This window comes from Phlebotomus papatasi, chromosome 3, assembly GCF_024763615.1.
Source record: "Phlebotomus papatasi isolate M1 chromosome 3, Ppap_2.1, whole genome shotgun sequence".
Classification (NCBI taxonomy): Eukaryota; Metazoa; Arthropoda; class Insecta; order Diptera; family Psychodidae; genus Phlebotomus; species Phlebotomus papatasi.
The window spans coordinates 74,280,946-74,301,325 of record NC_077224.1 but is presented as its reverse complement, the minus strand read 5'-3'; the positions used below and the strand labels follow the sequence as shown (position 1 = coordinate 74,301,325).

Sequence of the window (20,380 nt, the reverse complement as noted above, 5' to 3'; positions counted from 1 at the left end):
TTTTTCAAAAAAGAGTATCATGGCTCCGGCACACATTTTAAGATCAGGAAAATTTCATAAAGTTGAAATTCGAATCCCTCTTTTTCTCACATGCTTTACATATATATCAATTTCATTCTTTCGTACTCTTCTTCGTCTTTCAAACGTCATTTCAAATTTAATTTAGCTCAATCGAATTTGGAATGCAAAAGAATAAGATAAATATATCCAAAGCTTGTTAGAAGGAAAGGATTGTGAATTTTGATTACATGTATTTATTCTGATCTAAAAGGTGTGGCGGAGACACTACAAATTAGGTTCAAGAATTCAGTGTATTTTCAGCATTGTATTTTTGGCTATGAATGAATAATTAGTCGCATTTATAAAATTCGATAAATATTAACTTTGGCACATAAAAAATCGTGAAATCATATAATGTAAATTTTGCAGTAAAAAAATAATTAAGAAGTAGGGAAAGGCTTTCAGGGTTTGCACATACTGTGCCTTCGAACACTTTATGTTTTTTCAATATTCTTTTAATTAATCTGATCATATACTTTAATAACTAGTCTTAAGTCACACATTTCTTAAAAAAAAATAGGTCAGATTAATTAAAGGAATTTGGGAAAGCTATGAAGTGCTCGAAGCTAGAGTGTGTGCGAAACCTGAAGTTCTTACCCTACTTCCCTTAACTATTAACATCCTCAAGGACGTATAGCCAGGATTATAGTAAGGGTTAAATTTGAAAGTATTTGAGGAGAATATTTTTAAACAAATTGTAAAAAACAAATTTTAACCGAATCTTAATAAATTTTGGCTTATTGAAGCAATAAGATCATTAATTAACCTTCAGGCTTTAGATAAACACTTAAGAACTGTTTTTTTTTAGGTATTTTTGCTCTTTGATCCATTTTTACACCGTTTTTGAGGATTTTGGATTTGAGTAGCTTTACGTGGTGAAAATTGGGTATAAATTTAATAAATTAATTATACCCTAAAGAACTATTCTTAGACCGCAAAAGATCTTTAGGCTTTAATAGAAAAAATCGGTATATAACCCTAATTTTATTTCGATTTTGATTGGTTTCAAGTGATTCGGATAGCTGATAAACTGTTTTCCCTTTTTTAAAGAATAAATATTAGCGATTTTTTTCTTAAGGAAGATAGATCAAAAGTAATTTCAATTTTCCTTCAAAACAAATTTTTCTACAAGTTTTCTCTGCTTAAAATTCACTATTAATTTTTTTTCCCAAAATAAAATCTTCAAAAACATAAAAATTGCCTTTCGTGGCGAAATAAGGTGAAAATATGAATTAACAATCGTGAAAAATGTTCTGTTTTCTCTGAGTTTGATAATCTAATTTAAATCCACCCTAGCATGATAAGCCTAACGTATTTCTTAAGGTAAAAGCTTGGTAAAGCCAACCAAGAAGAATTATATTTGAAGGAAATCCAGAGAAATTGATGAATTTCTCTGAATTGAAATCGGATAAAAAGCTTTCGGTATTCATTTTCAGGATGCTCGTTAATTTATTATCTTGATTTAAGGTAAAAGAATTAGTTTTGAATATTATTTTCAATATTTGGATCAATTGAACTCATAATTCTATAACAAAAAACCTGAATTCAGCTCATTTTCAACAAATCGAAACACTTGCTCACAGAGATGTTTCGAAAATATCGAAATACAAAATTTCGAAATACGAATTCCTTGGTTATCTGCCATATTCGTTAGATTTGATTTTAATGGACTTATTTATCCAAAGAGGTAAAGAATTTTTTTCAGTACCAACCACTTAAATCTAATAACAAGGGTGAACAATAACCGTTTGAAACCGAAAAAACGTCAAAATAAGTTTGTCCAGATAGTGTTTCAATCATTTAACGCATAATTTTCATTTGACGTTTGTTCGGTTTCAAATGGTTCTTGCTGACCTCTGCCTTAGAAGTATATTTTTAGAAATTCCGGAAACACTCTTCCGTAATGGTTTAGAACTATTGAAAGGTCATTACGTCACCACCTTTTAGGTTATTGAAGATTATTTAGTAGGAAAAAACGAATTAAATTATTTTTCAGGTCTTTTATGGCCTCTACACACTAGAGAAATGTATGTGCATATTGAAGCAAATTCGCTAGGTTCATGTAGGAAAAACTGTTCAATACAAATATAAATTAGTCTAGTGTGTAGATACCATTACGCGAATTTTTTAAACAACTTGTATAGGGTAAAGTGATATAATTTGGAATTAGTGTCATAAGTTGGACAATTCGCCGGTACAAGTGGGACATGGCTTTTTCTTGATAAATACAGTACTAAATTTGTTTTTTTAAGCACAAGGAACCAAATTATAAAACTAAAGCATTAAAAATGTACAAATAAAAATGAAGTACTAAATTTATCACGACAAAAAGCCCTATCCAAATTGTACCAATTGTCCAACTTGTATCACTTTACCCTACTGTTTTTTTTTTAATTTCATTTTTACAATTTGGTTCAAAATTTCAAGTTTTCGTTGCAAGATACTTTAGAACATGTCTGTACTAAAATGTTGTTTTCAGCCTAAAGCATTATTTTTTATCTTTTATTTAAAGGCAATTTCCAATGTAATATCTAAATATTAAATTGCAATAAATAAAATGTTTAATTTGAAATAAAACAATGTGCTTTTAGTTTTGGTTTATCTGCAAATTTAACGAGTTGCCTTGCAGCATAACATAGCTGGATATTGGGTGTAGATAAAATATGAAATTTTATTGCATTTGACGTTGTGAATTACGTAAAAAGATATTTAATAATTAAGAAAAGCACAAGCGGCAACAATAAAGTCTAATGTGGAGCTTTAATGAAGTTTTCAAGTGACGGTAACTCCATGATGGCAAATAATAGCAATTCTTGATGAGTGAATAAATCTCGAAAATTGTACCATCATGCTCCAAAAGAATTTCCCAATTCAGGAAAAAGTCTCTTTTCGACTATCGTAGCTTTTAGATTTGTTATGCAAAAAGAAGAAGAAAAAAAAACCCTCATAAGCCCAAAGGAATGCGGGGTGCATGAAAAAGGTCTTACACAGTTTTTTTCCTTCATATTCGCTTGTCTTCATTTCTTCAATACATAATTTTTCTTTTCTTTCACTTTGCCACTTTTGCTTGTCTCTCACACCATCAATTTTCTTTTGACTCCCACCCCCCGGCTTTAGGAATAAATATTTCTGCAAAATGATGTTTTCTGCACTCTTTTTTTCCCACCCATTGCAATTTTGATAAGAAAACTGCTTCTTCGATTAAATTGTTATATTATTATTTAATATGGAAAATTATGGAGCAATTGTACGATAATTTCTACATCTTTATAGTGCCGTTTAATTTTAATGGGAATATTTTTGCTTAATCAGCCGCATTATCATATAGAGAGCTATTAGACAAGAGGTGAATCATCTTCCGCTATTTTTGCACATTTATTTTTTTTATACATGAGGAAACATGGATAAATCTGTCTTCCATGCTATTGGACACATTAAATTGATAATGAGATTTTTTGGGAGGTGTTTTTCCTCCAGAAAGTCACGCAAAAAAATGCTCTCAAAAGCAGATCATGCTCAAACTTTCAAATTATAACAGTTTATTTTTTTGGAGATGGTGAGATAAAACCTAAACCGTGGCTGGAAAATTCAATATTTGAGGAAAATTCTTGCTGAAACTGAAGGAAAATTCTTGAAATTGGAAAAAAGTGTTCATCACTTTATTTGATGGTGCTTCCATCCAGCTTAAGAGGACATTCTAAAGGGGATTCTTGAAGGCCTAAATTTTTTTTTTCAATCAAGGAAAATGTATAGAATTAGTCAATCCACCAAGCTAATGGACTTTGCTACAATTGCGACAATTAAAGCCTATTGTGAAACAATGTTAAAGAAGCTTAACTCTTGCACATTTACAGCAAATCCATCTTTAGGGGAAATGTCCCAAGGAGTCTCCTGAGGAACTGAAGAATTTTCTTAGAAATAGGTCCAATTGTTCACTGAGATTATGGTCAAAGAAGTGGGAGAATGATTGATGTTGATCAGTCTAATATTTCGCGAAGAAAAGTGCTTGGTGAGAGAATTGGGGAAAGTGGTGTGTGTTGCTTGGAGTGGAACAGAGCCATATAAAAGCCGAAGACATCCACTGAAGCACCATCAGTGAACTTGCTGGTTTCACACACGGCACACAAAACGGATTAATTCTCTCTACCATGAGACTATTGGTGAGTTTCCTCCAGATCAACTCAAAAATACTAAGTTCTGTGGATTTAAACTACAAGTGTTGAGATCAAAAGTGTCTTACTTGAAATTCAACAGTGATAAACAAATTGGAAAGATTCTAGTGTTCAGTGTTTCATTTCACCTCAAATTCTGGGTTGAAAATGTATTAAATTGACCCAGGAAGTGATTTGAATTTTTAGTGATACGAGTTCGTCGCTTACGGATTATTGAAGTCTTTCGTTTTAATTGTGCATTTTTTCTTGTATTCCCCCCTCTACAGGGTATCGCCAGTCTCTGTGCCCTGATCCTCCTGGCTCATGCCGAGGATGCCAAGAAGGTGACGGAGACAGACAGCAAGCCAGCAGAGAGCGAGAAGAAGCAGGAGAAGCGCGGTCTGCATGGCTTTGGGTCTGGCTATGGAGGAGGATCCCATGATTTTGGTGGTGGATTCGAGAGTCACGGATTCGGTGATGGAGGACATGGAGGAGGACACGATTTCGGTGGCCATGATTTCGGTGGTCACGATTTCGGTGGTCACGAATCCCACCATCATCACGAGAAAACCATCACGGTGGTGAAGAAGGTTCCAGTTCCATACCCCGTCACCAAGCACGTCCCAGTACCAGTGGAGAAACATGTGCCAGTGCCAGTGAAGGTTCCTGTTCCCCATCCATACCCCGTTGAGAAGGTCGTACACTATCCCGTTAAGGAAATCGTCAAAGTGCCCTACAAGGTGCCCCAGCCCTACCCAGTGGAGAAGAAGGTCCCAGTGCCAGTTCATGTCCACGTTGAGCGTCCCGTACCCGTCAAGGTCTTCGTGCCACAGCCCTACCCTGTGGAGAAGAAGGTCCATGTTCCGGTGAAGGTGCCCGTCCCAGCCCCATACCCCGTTGAGAAGAAGGTCCCATACCCAGTGAAGGTGCCCGTTCACGTACCCAAGCCCTACCCAGTTGAGAAGATCGTCCATGTGCCCTACAAGGTGCCCGTTGACCGTCCAGTGCCCGTTCATGTGCCCAAGCCTGTGCCCGTGCACGTTGAGAAGCCTGTGCCCTACCCCGTTGTCAAGAAGGTCCCCGTGCCCGTTCATGTTCATGTCGACCGACCAGTTCCTGTGCACATTGAGAAGCCTGTGCCCGTTCATGTGAAGGTACCTGTGCCCCATCCCTACCCAGTGGAGAAGCACATCCCTGTGCCAGTTGAGAAGGTCGTGCCCTACCCTGTCAAGGTGCCCGTTGCGCATCCCGTTCCCGTGCACATTGACAAACACGTTCCTGTCTACCATGAGAAGCACGTGCCCTACCACGTAAAGGTCCATGTGCCCGTGCATCACGAGGAACATCATGAGGAACATGGCCATGGCCTTTCCTCCTCCCTGTCTGACCACTCCCTGGACTTTGGTGGTCACAGTGGAGAATCTGGCAGTGATCACGACTTCGAGGGTCTCTCCGGTGGCTATGAACACCATCAGGAGCACCATGACTTCGGGGGTCACCACCACTAGGGCTGTCAACCAATTGTGATTTTGTCTTCTCTTCCAAAAAACAAACCCTTTCTTATCTAGATCATCCCCCCCATACAACTCAGTACCTATTTAAACCATCATTGAGCCCCCATTCTTTCGAATTTCGCGTACGACTGTGCTGCAAAAGCGAAGAAAAAAGTCCTCTTTTTTTCGTGTAAAATAATTTTGTAAAACTGTTTTATTTTTGTATAGTTAATTATAAAAATAGTATTTTGTTTTTTGTAATAAAACAAGACACTGAAAATACCAAACAAAACCCTATCTCTACTAAGTGTTGCCTTTTCACTCTTTGTGAGGTCTTGACGATTAAATTGAGATTAATATTCAACGAGAGAGCTTTTAAAAGTGAGATTAGCCGGTGGTTTCGTAACCAAGCAGCGTCTGCAGGAACAAAAAGAGTGGTCTATCTCAAAAAGTGCAGCATATGTAGAGACAAACACTTCCTAGTTGCATGCGGAGGTCTTTTCGTGTCGGTGGAGTTTCTCTCTTTCTCGAAAAATTTTCACGTAATCATTTATTAAAGTGAGTGTAGTGCTTATGGCTTTTGTGATGGCAAATGGATCCATCTGCATCTTGCGCTCCAGTGATCACGATACCTAAGTTCATGTTCAGCCGATCGCAATTGCAGCAAATTGTGCAATCGTCATGCAATTAGCTGTTGAAACTGGGGTGTCGTCAATGGGACTCAATGAGAGTGAAGAATAGGGTTTGCATAACATGAAGAATAGCATTTTAAAATATTGAGTGTGAGAGTTTTTGGAAAAGTTCACTCGATCACTCTTTGATCACTTGTGATCACCGCAAAAAGTGAAAGAATGTGAGATAAATTATGGACTGAATTTACATTAAAGATCAACATAAAGTATTTTAATTCACATTTTTTGCTAGATAAAATATTTTTATAACTTTTACAACTCAGTTTATTTGCATTGTTAAAAAAAAAACTGAAGGCATTTGAGATTCTGAGAATTAGTACTGCTGATTTTTAGTACAAAGAACACTTAAATAATGTGCTTATCATAATTTTGGTTTTTATTTGTAAACCAGTACCTTACTTTCTTTACTTTTTATTTATTTACTATTTATAAAATAACATTTTGTATCTTAGAAAATTTATTTAGTACTCTTTATACTAAAAGTTTCAATTTAGAAACAGTGACTGGTATTTATTTCTATATTTACTTTTTTTGTTTTTCAATTTTGTAATCCATAGTTCAAAATTTTCTAATGAATTAATTTAGTACAGAAATGTACTAAATATGAACAACTTCTCGATGATGAAATATATGGCTGGTAGTTGATAAAAAATAGACCAGTTGTTGTGTATTATGTGATTTAGTACAAATATAATTTAGGTATTTAGTACCTGTACGAGATTTTTTCCGTTAAATTTCAAAATTGATTAATAAATTCAAAAAACGCCACCAAAAATCGCGCAGAGATTCAAAAATCAAGAAAGTTTTATTTTGAATCAATTTCCTACGTCATGTACTAAATGCTTATTTAGTACATTACGTATATGTAATATCACTATAATGCTCTTCAACATTTCCTTTCTTTTTTTTGTGAAAATCTATCACAAATTATATTTTCTTCCGCTAATAAGCACAGGCATGTACTAAAATCTCTCAATGTAATATCACTACTAACCTCTTGAATATTTCGCTTGTATTTTTACCATATTCTTTCTCTACAGATTCACATCTTTTTCACAAATTTATATAGTACAGACCTGTTCTAAATCCTTTTATGTAATATCGTCAGTTTTCATTCGGTAAATATTCTTTATTACATTCAAAATTGAATCTTCCTCCACGAATTAATTTATAGTTCACTTATTTATTATTAATATTATTTTAATGCACTGTTACCATAACTCCTCACTATATTTGCATATTATTTCCAAGCGAGTGCTTTTTTTAAAACTCATAATTTTTCATGGAATAAATTTAATTGATCATTGATCGGTGATCGTGAGACATTACAAAAAAAAACATTTCAAAATTATATCTCGCAGCTAATTAATTCTCTTCAAAGCAAATATGATTTTTTGTTAATCACTTTCATAAAATTATATTCTTTTCATTATTTCATAGCTCACAATTTTTTAACGTATAAAAAGAGATCATAGATTTCCGTCTCAAATATTGCACTTAAAAATTTCACGTAATACTTTTTCGATGGATTTACGGTGGATTTGCCACAAATTGATCATCATTAAGCTTATTTCCTCATCTATGATGGATGTTGCGAAAAAATTTCCCACTTATACCTCCTTCACAAAGTCATATTGCACAAGAAACCAATTGCTAGAGTGTTTTGCAAATTGTACAGGGCAAATGTGGACTATTTTTAGCTGATTTCTGGTCAGAAGAACAAGCCTTGACCGAAACACTGAAAAATCACATGGTGCTTTTGCAACGGCTGATCGAGGAAAAGCGACAAGATCACATTTTTGCAGACAAGTTTTTAGAAAGGTGTGTAACGATTGGAGAATATAATTATATAAAAACATGTGACAAACCCTTTTAAGTATTTTTTTTTATATAATTTGTTTTTTATTGCGGTCTCTTTATTAATTGATCTTGTAGATATTTATCGTGTTTTTAAAAGATCGCTGATAAATTCTTTGTCTTTGTAATCAAAGATCACGCACTAAAGCCCATAGAGGCCTTTCCTATGGTATTAAGGATGTTATTTAGATTATTTATTGTTCATAAATTTTTTTTTGAATTGCAGGCACAATAAAAAAGACCTTTTTCTTTAAAAGAAATGATCAATTACGATTTCGAAAATTGTCTGTCATTTGAATAAATCATTTAAAGAAAGTATAAAATATATTTTTAATTATTATCGATTTAAAGGAAAAATTTAATGCAATTTTGAAATAAAAGTAAATGACGAAATTAAAAAAAAAATAAAATAGACGTTGATTTTTGTGTACAAAATGTTTGAGAAGTGAGCCTTCGAAAATGATCTCCAAAATTTACGATTATTATAAAGAAAGCATCAAAACTTTGGAGCCCCTGAAGAAGTCATAAGGGAAAGTTTTCAAGCTTTGCACACACTCTGAATTCGAACATTTCATGTTTTTTCATATTTCTTTAATCAACCGAATTAAAAGCGGATCAAGCGAATTTCGAAGCTTCCGTGTTAAAAGATTTACGTGTCTAGAAGGACTTTAAAATCTCTTATCGACCACAAAGAGACCTGTTCAAGTTTCTTCCGAAACTTGTAAAATTTACCAAGTTTCAACATTATTTAAAATGCCTTAGACAATTTTAGTCTTCGAAAAATTTAGCTCACATGAGGAATAAAAACGTTTCCCTTAAAATTCGTAAACTAAGAAAATTAAATTAGCGCCTAAATGCATATTGTACATATTGTATTTAAATTTAAACATAATGAGTTTCATTTTAAGGCATTTTGATTTTCGTAAATCCTTCTTTAAAACACTTTTAAAGTATTTTAAAGCACATTTAATATTATTTTAAAATTATGTGCTGTTTTTTTTATTTCTTAAATAAACTAATGATAATTTCAAATTAAAAGAAATACGAATACCAGCCTGGTTTACGCCCCTGTTATACTTTTTAGATTTGCAAAATTTTATAAAATCAAAATTTCTATCACTATAATTATTTTTAACAACTTCAATCAATATGAACTAATTCTTTATTGAAAATTAGGATTAGAAATAATATTTATATTTCAAATTGTAAATTTCCTTGTGAAAATTAATAAATCTGAATAAGGTTAAGTAAAGCATGTACTGACCATGAAGGCTGGATCGTCCCCTCAAAATAAAATTAATTTTTAAAAATTATTTGTTGCTCTTTATAAACTGTTTTCTTCTAAAATGTCTTGCGTTAGTTACTGACATTGAACACATTTTGCAAAAGATAATTCCTTAAAAGTGATGAAAAAGCGGGTAACTCCCCCCCGTAACCGGTGGTTTCCGAATCGGTAATAAAGCGATTCATAACCGATAACTAATATTTATCCGAAATTCAATTATATTGCTCCTACGGTATTTTTGGCAATGTTTTAAGTTATTTATAAATCGGTTCAAATCAGTTTTTATCCGGTAATGAACCGTTAATGAACCGTTTAAACCAGTTATGAACCTATAAGTTATTTTTGTTCGAAAATCAATTATTTTACTTTTAAAACTTTTCGGTATGATCTTTTGAGTGATTTATGAACTGCTTTAAATCTGTTGAGAATCAGTAAACAGTAAACGGTGCCAAAGTATTTTTGAGGTATGGCGTTTAAGTCGCGAGTCCGAATACTTCGCAAAACCTGGAAGACTTTGCCATCCCTTTTTACCTTGCATTCAATTATTATAGTTTATAAACTCAAAATTAGTCAATTTTCAGGAAAGTCAGATTTTAAGGTAAAGGATATTGCAAATTTTTTCAAACGGGATACTTGCAAGATCTGATAAAGCTTGTTTTTCTCATCTTGTGTTTTAATCTCGTGTTATAAAGATTATTTTTTGATGAAGTACTTTGTATTAAGACTTTGCAAAATTTTCTATTTCGGATATGAAAGAGTAGAAATTTTTTTTATTCCTTTTGGTTAGTTTGGAGAGGGTATATGATTGTTTTAAGGACATTTATGCCTTTTTTAGGGAGTCACTGTCCTTGACACTAATTTTCTTAAAAAATTTTCTGAGTTAATTTTAATTTCAAAAGGGAAAAATCATTTTGAAATAAAGTTATTAGAATTAAAGATCACTTACCTGGAGTAGGGTATATTGGCTGGGACGTGGTACTTGGATCCTGGATCAAAATCAAGCTCCGATCTCAGGACTGGGGGCTTGATTCCACCGTATCTCTCTCTGAGCAGCCACCAGTGGCAGTTGTACTGCTCCTTGTTGATCTTCTTGCTGAAGATGTCGAAGCGCCAGGCCTCGAGGGCCAAGGCGAAGGGCAAGAAGACTACCTTGTCCATGGCCAGGGCAAAGAGGAAGTTGATATCATGCGCCGTATCATCGACGGATTTATGCACCAGACCCAGTGTTTGCAGGTGACGTGGTGTGGACACAGACAGTCCAATTGCATCTCCCACTGCCTCGTGGAAACCTTCAAAGAACACGCAAACAACTTTCACTCTCGGATGATGGGAAGTGCAGCGACCGGCACTGAATGCCGGCAACGCATTTTAATTGATACAAAACCCATTTCCACATTGAGCCCAATGGAATGGAGATCACTGGGAAAGTTCTTTTGTGCCATCACTCAATCAATCACTGATAGCTATTTGCAAAAGATCCAAAAAATCTTTAGAAAAAAAAATTGATTGATGTTTTATTTTCTTTCTCATATGATCGAGATCTTATTTAATTTTTGACGAGCTGCTTTTTTTAAAAAAATAAAATTAAAAATTGGTTTAATAAAAAAGTATTACACCAGCCTAAGTAGTGTTCATGTTGAAAATTACACCATTATTGCGTAATGTAACAAGTTTCAAGCATTTCCGTGGTAAATTGAATAATAATTTGGTGATGGAGAGATAACAGAAAAACTGTATTTCTCGCAAAATTGAGGCTGTAATAATTTTTTCTACAAAAGCTTGATCTCCTTGTTAAGAGTTTTTACTTTTACAGTGTTTATGTAGCAATAAAAGATTGAGGAATCCAAATTGCTTGATATCAGTGGAGATGATTTTCGTAATGCACAAAAGTTAGGTTAAAATAAGCAATATTGGGCCATCGTTTTCTTATGTGACCAAAGGGTTATTGACAATTTTACATTTGTGTCAAGAATAACCTAAAAATCTAGGGATTTATTAATAAGGGTGCAAATTTTTCAAGTGTGTGAGGTTAGAACAGGAACTTAAATTTGTTGAAATTTTATCCCAAGTCGTTTCATTTAGCTTGGTTCACAAATTTCAGTTACATTATAAAACAACGGCAATTTTAGCTGTGCTTAGATTTTTGAGGTTATGGCAGATGTAACCTCAAATTTCGAAATAACGTATTTCTCTTTGTCCAACAAGAGAATGAAGTCCATTGTTTGAAATTACTTAATCTAGATGTAAAAGGCACTTCTTCGTGACAGAAACAAACAGACAAAAAGAAAAACCGACGTGAAGTTTGGGGCTACCGAAATTAGTCTAGAAAAGAGATCTCTTAAGAATGTTAAAAAATTGATAAGTTCTCCTTGAGAGATCTCCTTTCTTAAAGTTTTTCACGTTATTTCATGCTCATTTCCTTTAATTTTGAACAGCACATTCATGTTCAGTTTTAGGTTATGCTTCTATTTTCACGTATATTTCTCATATTCGGAAACTAAATTCCCTGACAAATAAACCATTTTTTCCTTTCGAATATTGAACTAAATCTCGAAAATACCCTTAAATAAAAATATTTTTATCAGGAACAAAATGCATTTTTAGGTTATGATTTTTGCTATAATCTTCTTCTTGTTCTTCATTTCTTTGTTAAGCTGTCTAATTTGTAAAGTCTATAGGAATTTTCATTTGTGGCTATATGGACCCGAGTGAGTCCGACAGCCTTACATAAAATAGAAGAAGAAGAAGAAGAAGAATTTTCATTTGCAGAAAATTTGAAAGCTTTGTTTGATATTTTGTTTAAAAAGATAATTGAAAGATTTATGAAATCATGCCCTTCTACTTTGAATTTGTTTTATACAAAATCTAGAATATTTTTCTTATAATTTTCTTTTTAGTTGTGCAACTGACAGTGAATCATTACGTCAGTTTTTGAAAAAGTCAATTTTACAAGTATTTCTTGAATATTAATCTTGATAGTGGGCATTTTTGAGATTGTGAAGTTGCATATTTGTGCAAATGTATTGAAATATTTCATTTTTTTTCTACATAATTAAAAAATAAATAAATAAATAAATTGACAGGTGTTATACGTTCAGCCTTATTTCATTAAATTTTAGTACTTGATTTAGTACCAAAACTAGCTTTAAAGATCTCTAAATTAAATACATCTCTACCTCTGAAGTGAAGTGACGTTTCATAACCTCACTTTTCTCATAAAAAAAAACAATTTTAAATAATAAAAAAAGAAGTTTTATAAAAATTCAAAAACAGAATATAAAAGCTAGTTTTAAGGTATTAATTCTAAATTAAAAATTAAAACATTATGGTTATTCAAATTTTTTTTCGTTTTTGGAAATTTCCGGAATATTTTCCTTTATTTTTTAGAGTTTATCTTCTGCCGACGACTTTAAAACTTCATAGATTTCTTCAAGAATTGCAGATTTCCAAAATGATCATAACCTCATTTTCGTTTAAATTATTTGATGAACAATTCTCCGGTATTTTTATTGTGACATTTTTGGAGACAAATGAGAATAATTTTAAATTAGGAAACTAATTTTAAACGTTTTTCTGAAACATTTATGCAAAGTATTTGCTTATTTTTTAATTTTAAGTTCCTTAACCTAAAATTTTTAAAATCCCTCACCTGGATTTGCTCCATCCCTGAAGACTTTGGGCATGTTCCGGTAGTTATAGAAATATTGGATATGAGCCATTTCGTGATGGGCTGTGATTAGATCCTTATGTGTGACAGTAGTGCACATCTTTATCCTATAGTCCTGACCATTGCAAAAGTCCCATGCTGAAGGCTGACAAAGAACTGGCCTATCTGGCGGTTCCTCCAGCAAAGAATTAATCCAGAATTGTGGAGGAAGAGGAGTCATGTTGAGAGACACAAAGAACTCTTCAGCGAGCTGGAACATTACCAGCGGGGTATATCCTTGAGCATTCATTGCTGGGGTAACTTCTAGGAAACTCCTTCCTGGGTAGGGGATGATAATATCCAGGATATTAGACCAACTCTGTCCGTACATGTTCCCTAGAATGTGATCAGGGATTGGAGCATTTCTGTTGATCTTGTCTGGTCCGTAAAACTCCCTCAACTTCCTCCTTGTATAGGTGTGAATCATTTCGTAGAGGGGAAGAACCTCATTCCAGACCCGTTCCATCTCATCGCGGAAAGACAGAGATTCAAAGGGGAAGCTCCAGTACTCCTCACCATTCGTGAAATCTGCAGAATATTTATATATAAATAAATTATATTAAGATGGAATCTTTCTTAAGAGGAACTTACTATTGTATCTGGCAGCTTCATTTGTAAGGTCAACCATTTGCTCAAAGAGTTCTCTCATGATCCTCCCTGATTTCCGTCTCCACTCAATCCAGGTCCATGTGAGTTCATCCCAGTCTCTGCTCTTGGCCATGAGTTCTTTCAGATGCGGCTGGAGACGCAGGCCACACTGAAACGGCTGCTCATAAGCGCAAATTGATGCCCCGTTGTAAATTACCAGCATATCGTTGATCAAGCGGTTGTACTTAAAATTAAATAAACGGATTAACGATTGAAATTCAAACTTTAAAAATTATCTTACTCGGTCAAGTTGATCAGGAGGAAGAGCACTAGCTCCAATGATACTCATAAGATTAACCTGCCTCAGCAACCGATCATCAAAGACCCCAGTCCTATCCACAAACTTCATCCTATCCCAGACAACTCTTTGAAATTCTGAGTACCGCTGTTGGGCAGTCAGCTAAAGAGAAAAAAATAAAGAAAAGGAAAACATGAGAGACGCATTGTCTATTCTTGCACGCAGACACACAATGGATCACTTCCCAGCGAGCTGGGAGTGGATATGCAAACAATGAACTCTCAATTTGCAATTTTTCATGTCAATGTCATACGTGCGACAATCATTACTTACTGCCTCCAATTGCGTCGCCTCATTGACGTTCGTCTCGAAGTTCCACTGAGCAGCCACATTGAGGAAACACTCCTCTGAACTCTTCTGGTCCACTTCAGCCAGGTACCTGGCTAATTCTTCACTCCTCTGCTGATATCTCCGATCTTGATCATCGTACCTGTAGCGGTCGTCCCTGTAACGATCATCCCTGTACCGGTCATCTCGGTAGCGATCATCCCGGTAGCGATCGTCGTTGTAGGGATTGGATTTGTAGTAGCGATCATCGTCATTGCTGTAGGGATTTGATCCTGGATTTCTGCCTCGGTTGGCATAGTAACGATCATCGTCGTTGTTATAGGGGCCTGATCCAGGATACCCATCGTACTGGTTGCGATCGCGGTAGTAGCGATCATCATCATTGCTGTACTTTGTACGATCATCGTAGTTATAAGGCTAAAAACATTAAAAAAAAATAAGTTAGTTAGTTAACACTATTTTTAGTTTTAAAGATTTTGGATAAGTAAAAAAAACTAGGGAAAGGACACGTAAATAAATTAGAAAATTTGCAAAAACTACTTGGAAACAAAAATAAACACTATAATGAAAAAAGGCATTAATAAAATCTGCTGAATAGGACTTTAAATTCTTCTTTATATAAAAAAAGAATTATTAGGATATTCACCTCAATTAAAAATTATCAATTAAAAACTTAAAAGAAGAAAAATCAGGGTTTCAATTGAGTCGGTTAAAAACAAACTGATTTTTTTAATTATGTGATCGTGAAATAAATTAATATTAACCCATATCTTAAAATATAGAAGAATAAAATATTTGAAATTATTTTAGTTTCAATACCAGAATTGGTGGTAACGTGTATCAAGATTTTCTAAATGAATTGCCGTTGCTTCTCTTTATATTAGATGAGTTCATATATTCTGTCAGTAGAAGAGGTCGAAAGTTTGGAGTGGTATATCTCAGCTCCTGATGAACATAATTGGATGGGTGAACTATTGTTGGAAAGCTTGGTTCTTTAGCTTTTAGAATCTGGTATACTTAATCTGCTATGGATAAACCATGGTCATCCAGAACCATTTATGTCGAAGAAGACACTTTTTGCAACGTCTTTTTTGACCATTCACTGCTGGGACCAGGAGTGACCCATAATTCTCGCACTTGGACTGCTCGTTAGAGGAACTCAAAGGGTATAATTTGTAGAAGAAACTTTTTTTTTGGACATCTTACTTTTTTTTATTCATCGACTTTTGCAAGAATTTTGAAGTGTTAAACGCAAGGAAAAAGTTACTGAAATCCTAAAAGAGTGGTTTCTGGAGGGGAAGGATATAGACGTGGGGATGAAATTTATGTGATATTTGGATTCCTTGGATCAACTTATGGGGGAGTACTTAGAACAGTCCAAGTCGATATCTTCATTAGTTTGTCCAGAAAATGAGATAGAAGGATTTCTGTCATTTTTTTCTATGCGTGTAAAATGTTAAAATTCTTGTAAAAGTCGATGAATAAAAAAAAGTAAGATGTCAAAAAAAAAGTTTCTTCAACAAATTGTACCATTTGAGTTCCTCTAACGAACAGTCCATGTGCGAGAAAAGTGGGTCATTCCGGGTTCCAGAAGTAGATGGCCAAAAAAGACGTTGCAAAATGTGTTTTCTTCGACATAAATGGTTCTGGATGACCATGGTTTATTCATAGCAGATTAAGTATACCAGATTCTAAAAGTTTATGAACCAAGCTTTCCAACAATAGTTCACTCATCCAAATATGTTCATCAGGAGCTGAGATATACCACTCCAAACTTTCGACCTCTTCTACTGACAGAATATATGAACTCATCCAATATATTATATATTAAATTACAGTAGAGTCTCTCAAATCTGAATCTCTCAAATTCGAACGCCGTTTGGATTCAAAACGTCAATTGTGAGGTTATGTTAGAAAGTTCGTATTCTTGGTGAATGAAAATCATATTTATGTGCTTCTTCCTGAATGTTTACACACATTATAGTCGTGTAAAATGAAAAAGAAGTATGTTACCATTAAGACTTGCGAGAAAGTACGGGAATTTGATTCAAAGTACAATTTAATCTCACAAAAATTTCGTTAGTTTTAAAGAAATCGTTCGAATTTGGGAGGTGAGAAATGTCAAAAATACCCCCCGAGCGTTCGAATTTAGGAGACTCTACTGTATATGTATTAAATAAAAAAACCTACAATATAAAATGTTTTCATGATCCTTTTTTCTAGTAAATCACACCTTTAAATTTTTGAAAAATATTTTTAAGATATTTTCTTGCTTATCAGTAAACGATTATTATTATATTTTGTAATTTATTAATCAGGTTATTTATTAAACAGATTTGACAGAATATTTGTGAGGAAAGAACGAATGTGGCTAAATAACATTAGATCTTGAAAATGTTATTTAATTGATTAAAATTGTTAATTTAAAAAGTTTATGTTCTTTTATTAATAATTTAAAATCTTTCACTATAAATCTATGAATTTTAAAAAAAATGAATAGTGAATGCAGTGAATTTATTTTCAATTAAATTCCCATATCACTGAAGTCTCACTATAGTGTATTATTTGATTATAAAAAAAATAATTAAAAAGTAAGAAAACAAAAATTGTTTGTTATTGTTATTTATTTTTTAAAAGTAGAATTTTATAATTAAGCTTTCAACCATAAATGGTGATATTTCAAGTGTTTTTAGTTTTTTTTATAAATAATAATAAAATGTTTTTTATCATACTTTCATCATGAACAGATATAACGATTTTTATTAACGATTCACCATTTACCTGAACTTTGCGATATTTAATACAAACAGTAACTAGCCAAACCGTCTGGTTACGCTCTTGAATTTGATTTAGATTTAGGTTACAACATATATTTTAAGACCTTAGGAATTTTAATTGCAATAATCGTTAATAACTAATAAAGGTTAGTCGGTATTTAGAGTTTCATACAATTTCTGAGATAAAATCTCGAATTTTACAGTGAAAGATATGTAACACCCGTTACACCATTTAACGAAGATTGTAACAACAGTTTTTCTTTTTGTGAAGAGAATAATGCAAAACTTTCTTAAATTTTAATTTAATTTAAACCTTTTAGGAGGATTTTATTAGCTTATTAAATTTTGCATTTTGTAAGTTTAATAAGGGAGCAAATATAACGAGATATGACAAAACTACTTATTTTATTTAATATTTTAATTTTTTTATAAGCTTGTAGAATACTTTATGGATTCCTAGCATATACTTATAGAAAATTTACCATTCTATAGATTTTATGAGGCTTAATATCCTCTATCTTTAAGGGAATATTCTTTCAAACCATTTTTTAAAAGTTTATTCTATTCTTTTTTATGTGCTAAGGATCAGGAAAACATTTGGAAAATGCGATTTTTATTTTAAATTTTTTATGGAACTCTTTGCAAGTGAGATTCTATGCTCTGTGTATTTTAAATAGTCCTTCTCCCGAATTTATCACGAAAATTTGTCATATGACAGATTTATCACAAAAATTTGTCATATGATATTGTCATATTGTTAAAGAATTCCCCTACAAATTTGGGGTATTTTGTAGCATATTGATTCACCTTGAATCATTTTTTTTCTACCTCGAAGAGATATGTAATTCTCCAGCGATTTTCTGGCGAGGAAAGTCTCTTTACTGGTTTAGAATATGAGGAAAAGGCGAACTGGAGACAAAATATTAAAAGTAAACGATATTGCACTGCGAATTTTTCCATCTTGTAAGGGAAGAACACCAGCGATCGGCAGTGTTTCTCGGATCGTCAGGTTATTACCTTATTGTTGCACCAATTTAAATGAATTTTTAGAAATTATTAGCTACTTTTTACCATTTTAACTCTCACAAGAATGCAGTGCATTAGATCAGACTTAATTTATAAAACCAATTTTCCGTGAGGCACCTGATTAAATTTGTGACGATCCGAGGTACAGAGTACATAGTTGGGATTACATCTATTTTCTTATTAATTTATTGTATAAATTTAAAATTCAAATGCGCAGATATAATTAAATGGATCTCTAATATAACGATTAGCGTACACAAAAATACTATTTTAAGGCTTATATTTTCTACTAAATATCGAGCATGTCTCTTAACATTCCGATCTGGGGTAGTGGAAAGTCCCCATGCTTTGCACGATCCCAAGCTTTATATAATGACTGCATTTTTCCTATGTTTCTGAATCAATGCGACTCCACAATATATTTAAAAAAAAATAGGACACTTTCCCATAGTTTTTAAAATATAGGTGCTCTTAGTCACACTTATTGAAAAACATAGGGAATATTTAGTCATTATAAAGTTTGGGACCGTTCAAAGCATGGGTGCTTTCCCCTAGTCTTTCCTTACTCCGTTTATTTTCACAATAAATAGTTAAGTGATTTTCCGGCAGAAAGCCACCAGAAAATCCTAAAACGGACATCGGACTCGTATTCTGTGGCCCTATAAGGGCAAGAAATTTTGGAAAATAACTTTTCCGGAATTAATATATCACATAAGGGAAATATTTCAAAAGGAAAATTTATAATTTTATTTTATTTTGCATAAGGAATCTGTGCCAAATTTCAGACATATTCAATTCAAAGTCCTAAATTTTAAATGTAACTAAATTTTTATCACAGATATTTTGTCAAAACTACCTGGAATCTTTAAAAAAAATCGTTGTTTTGTCTGAAATTATTCTTAAAGTAATTAAGATTGAATGAAAATATTGATGCTGCATTGTTTGCTATTTCGGACACTAAGTTCCTCGAAGCCCCTATCCCTTCCGAAACTCTTTTCAGATTTTTTTTTAGAACATATCGTTAACATAAGTCATGCTTTTGTTGTTTGGTTATTTTTCAACCAATAGTAATTGAAAAACTAAACATTATGCAATTTTGAGAAACAAAAAAAGTGGCCGATATTACAAACTATCTGGAATTTGGCACTGGGGGAGGTCGGGTTATTTTGTGCAGTGAGGACACATTGATAGAGGTCAGTAAGGCACCTTTGAATTGAGACAATTTCAAATTCGACTTTTTTCTCCAATTTTTAAATTGATTGAAGACTTATCACAGTGTAATTTAGCTTCACAATTGGTTTTTGGATCTAAATTATATCATTATAAAGTTTAGGGACATTTAAAAATACACTGAGAAAAAACAGGGTTACGATTAACTTTTTTTGCTCATAACTTTAACACTTTTTAGGTGTAAAAATAGGGTGAAAGGAACGTCTATTGACACTTTAAGAACTCGTGTCAGCACCTATTGACACCCTACTCTGTACCATTTGGGATACGAAATTTGAACATTTCTGTTTATAGTAAAAGGTATATTATAGAAAAAACGTTATATTACTTAGATTTTACTAGATAAATTAATTAATTTTCAACATTTTGACAAAAGTGTGAATAGGGGTTCCCTGTCGAACAGACGTTCCTCCGACCCTATATCAACATTTTTTAATGTTAATTTTACACCTTTTTAAGGGTAAAATTAACATGCAAAAGGGTAAATTTAACCCCTAATACACCAAAAAAGCATATTATTTACACCGATTTCGGATCAATGCTGCACAGTAAAGTAAACATTTCGGGAATGTTATTTTAACTTTTTCGGATTTCTCTCAGTGTAGAAGAAAATCAGCTACAGTAGACTCTCATTCAATCGGCTCTTTTTCAATCGGGCGACAAATTTTGTTGACAATTTTCACGTTTAATTATGAAGCTAATTCACTCAAATTCGCTGTAGTTCTTCCTATTTTATCGTGATTCTTTATAATTGAGCGCTTTTTGTGGAATTTACAAAGGCTTTGACGCTGAATTCTATTGCTAAACCGGATGACATTTTGCCCCATATTCCCGATTGAGAGAGAGTCTACTGTAAAACCCAGTTTCAA

General features: G+C 33.1%; 2 protein-coding genes across 2 annotated transcripts in view; one reads left to right on the top strand and one right to left on the bottom strand.

The window, feature by feature from the left end:
• The window catches only part of LOC129806761 (angiotensin-converting enzyme), a 79,356-nt gene that overhangs the window by 57,919 nt on the left and 1,057 nt on the right, over positions 1-20,380 (bottom strand). Inside the window, exons 2-6 of the mRNA XM_055855533.1 lie at positions 14,464-14,895; positions 14,134-14,292; positions 13,836-14,076; positions 13,188-13,772; positions 10,485-10,827 (exon numbers count right to left, since the gene is read on the bottom strand). Of these exons, the coding sequence (XP_055711508.1) occupies positions 10,485-10,827; positions 13,188-13,772; positions 13,836-14,076; positions 14,134-14,292; positions 14,464-14,895 (1,760 nt within the window). The remainder of the gene's footprint in view (positions 1-10,484; positions 10,828-13,187; positions 13,773-13,835; positions 14,077-14,133; positions 14,293-14,463; positions 14,896-20,380) is intronic.
• On the top strand, positions 4,155-5,996 carry LOC129807340 (uncharacterized). The gene is made up of 2 exons (XM_055856547.1): positions 4,155-4,220; positions 4,499-5,996. The coding sequence occupies exons 1-2, from the start codon at positions 4,209-4,211 to the stop codon at positions 5,717-5,719; spliced, it is 1,233 nt and encodes a 410-aa protein (XP_055712522.1). The 5' UTR covers positions 4,155-4,208; the 3' UTR covers positions 5,720-5,996.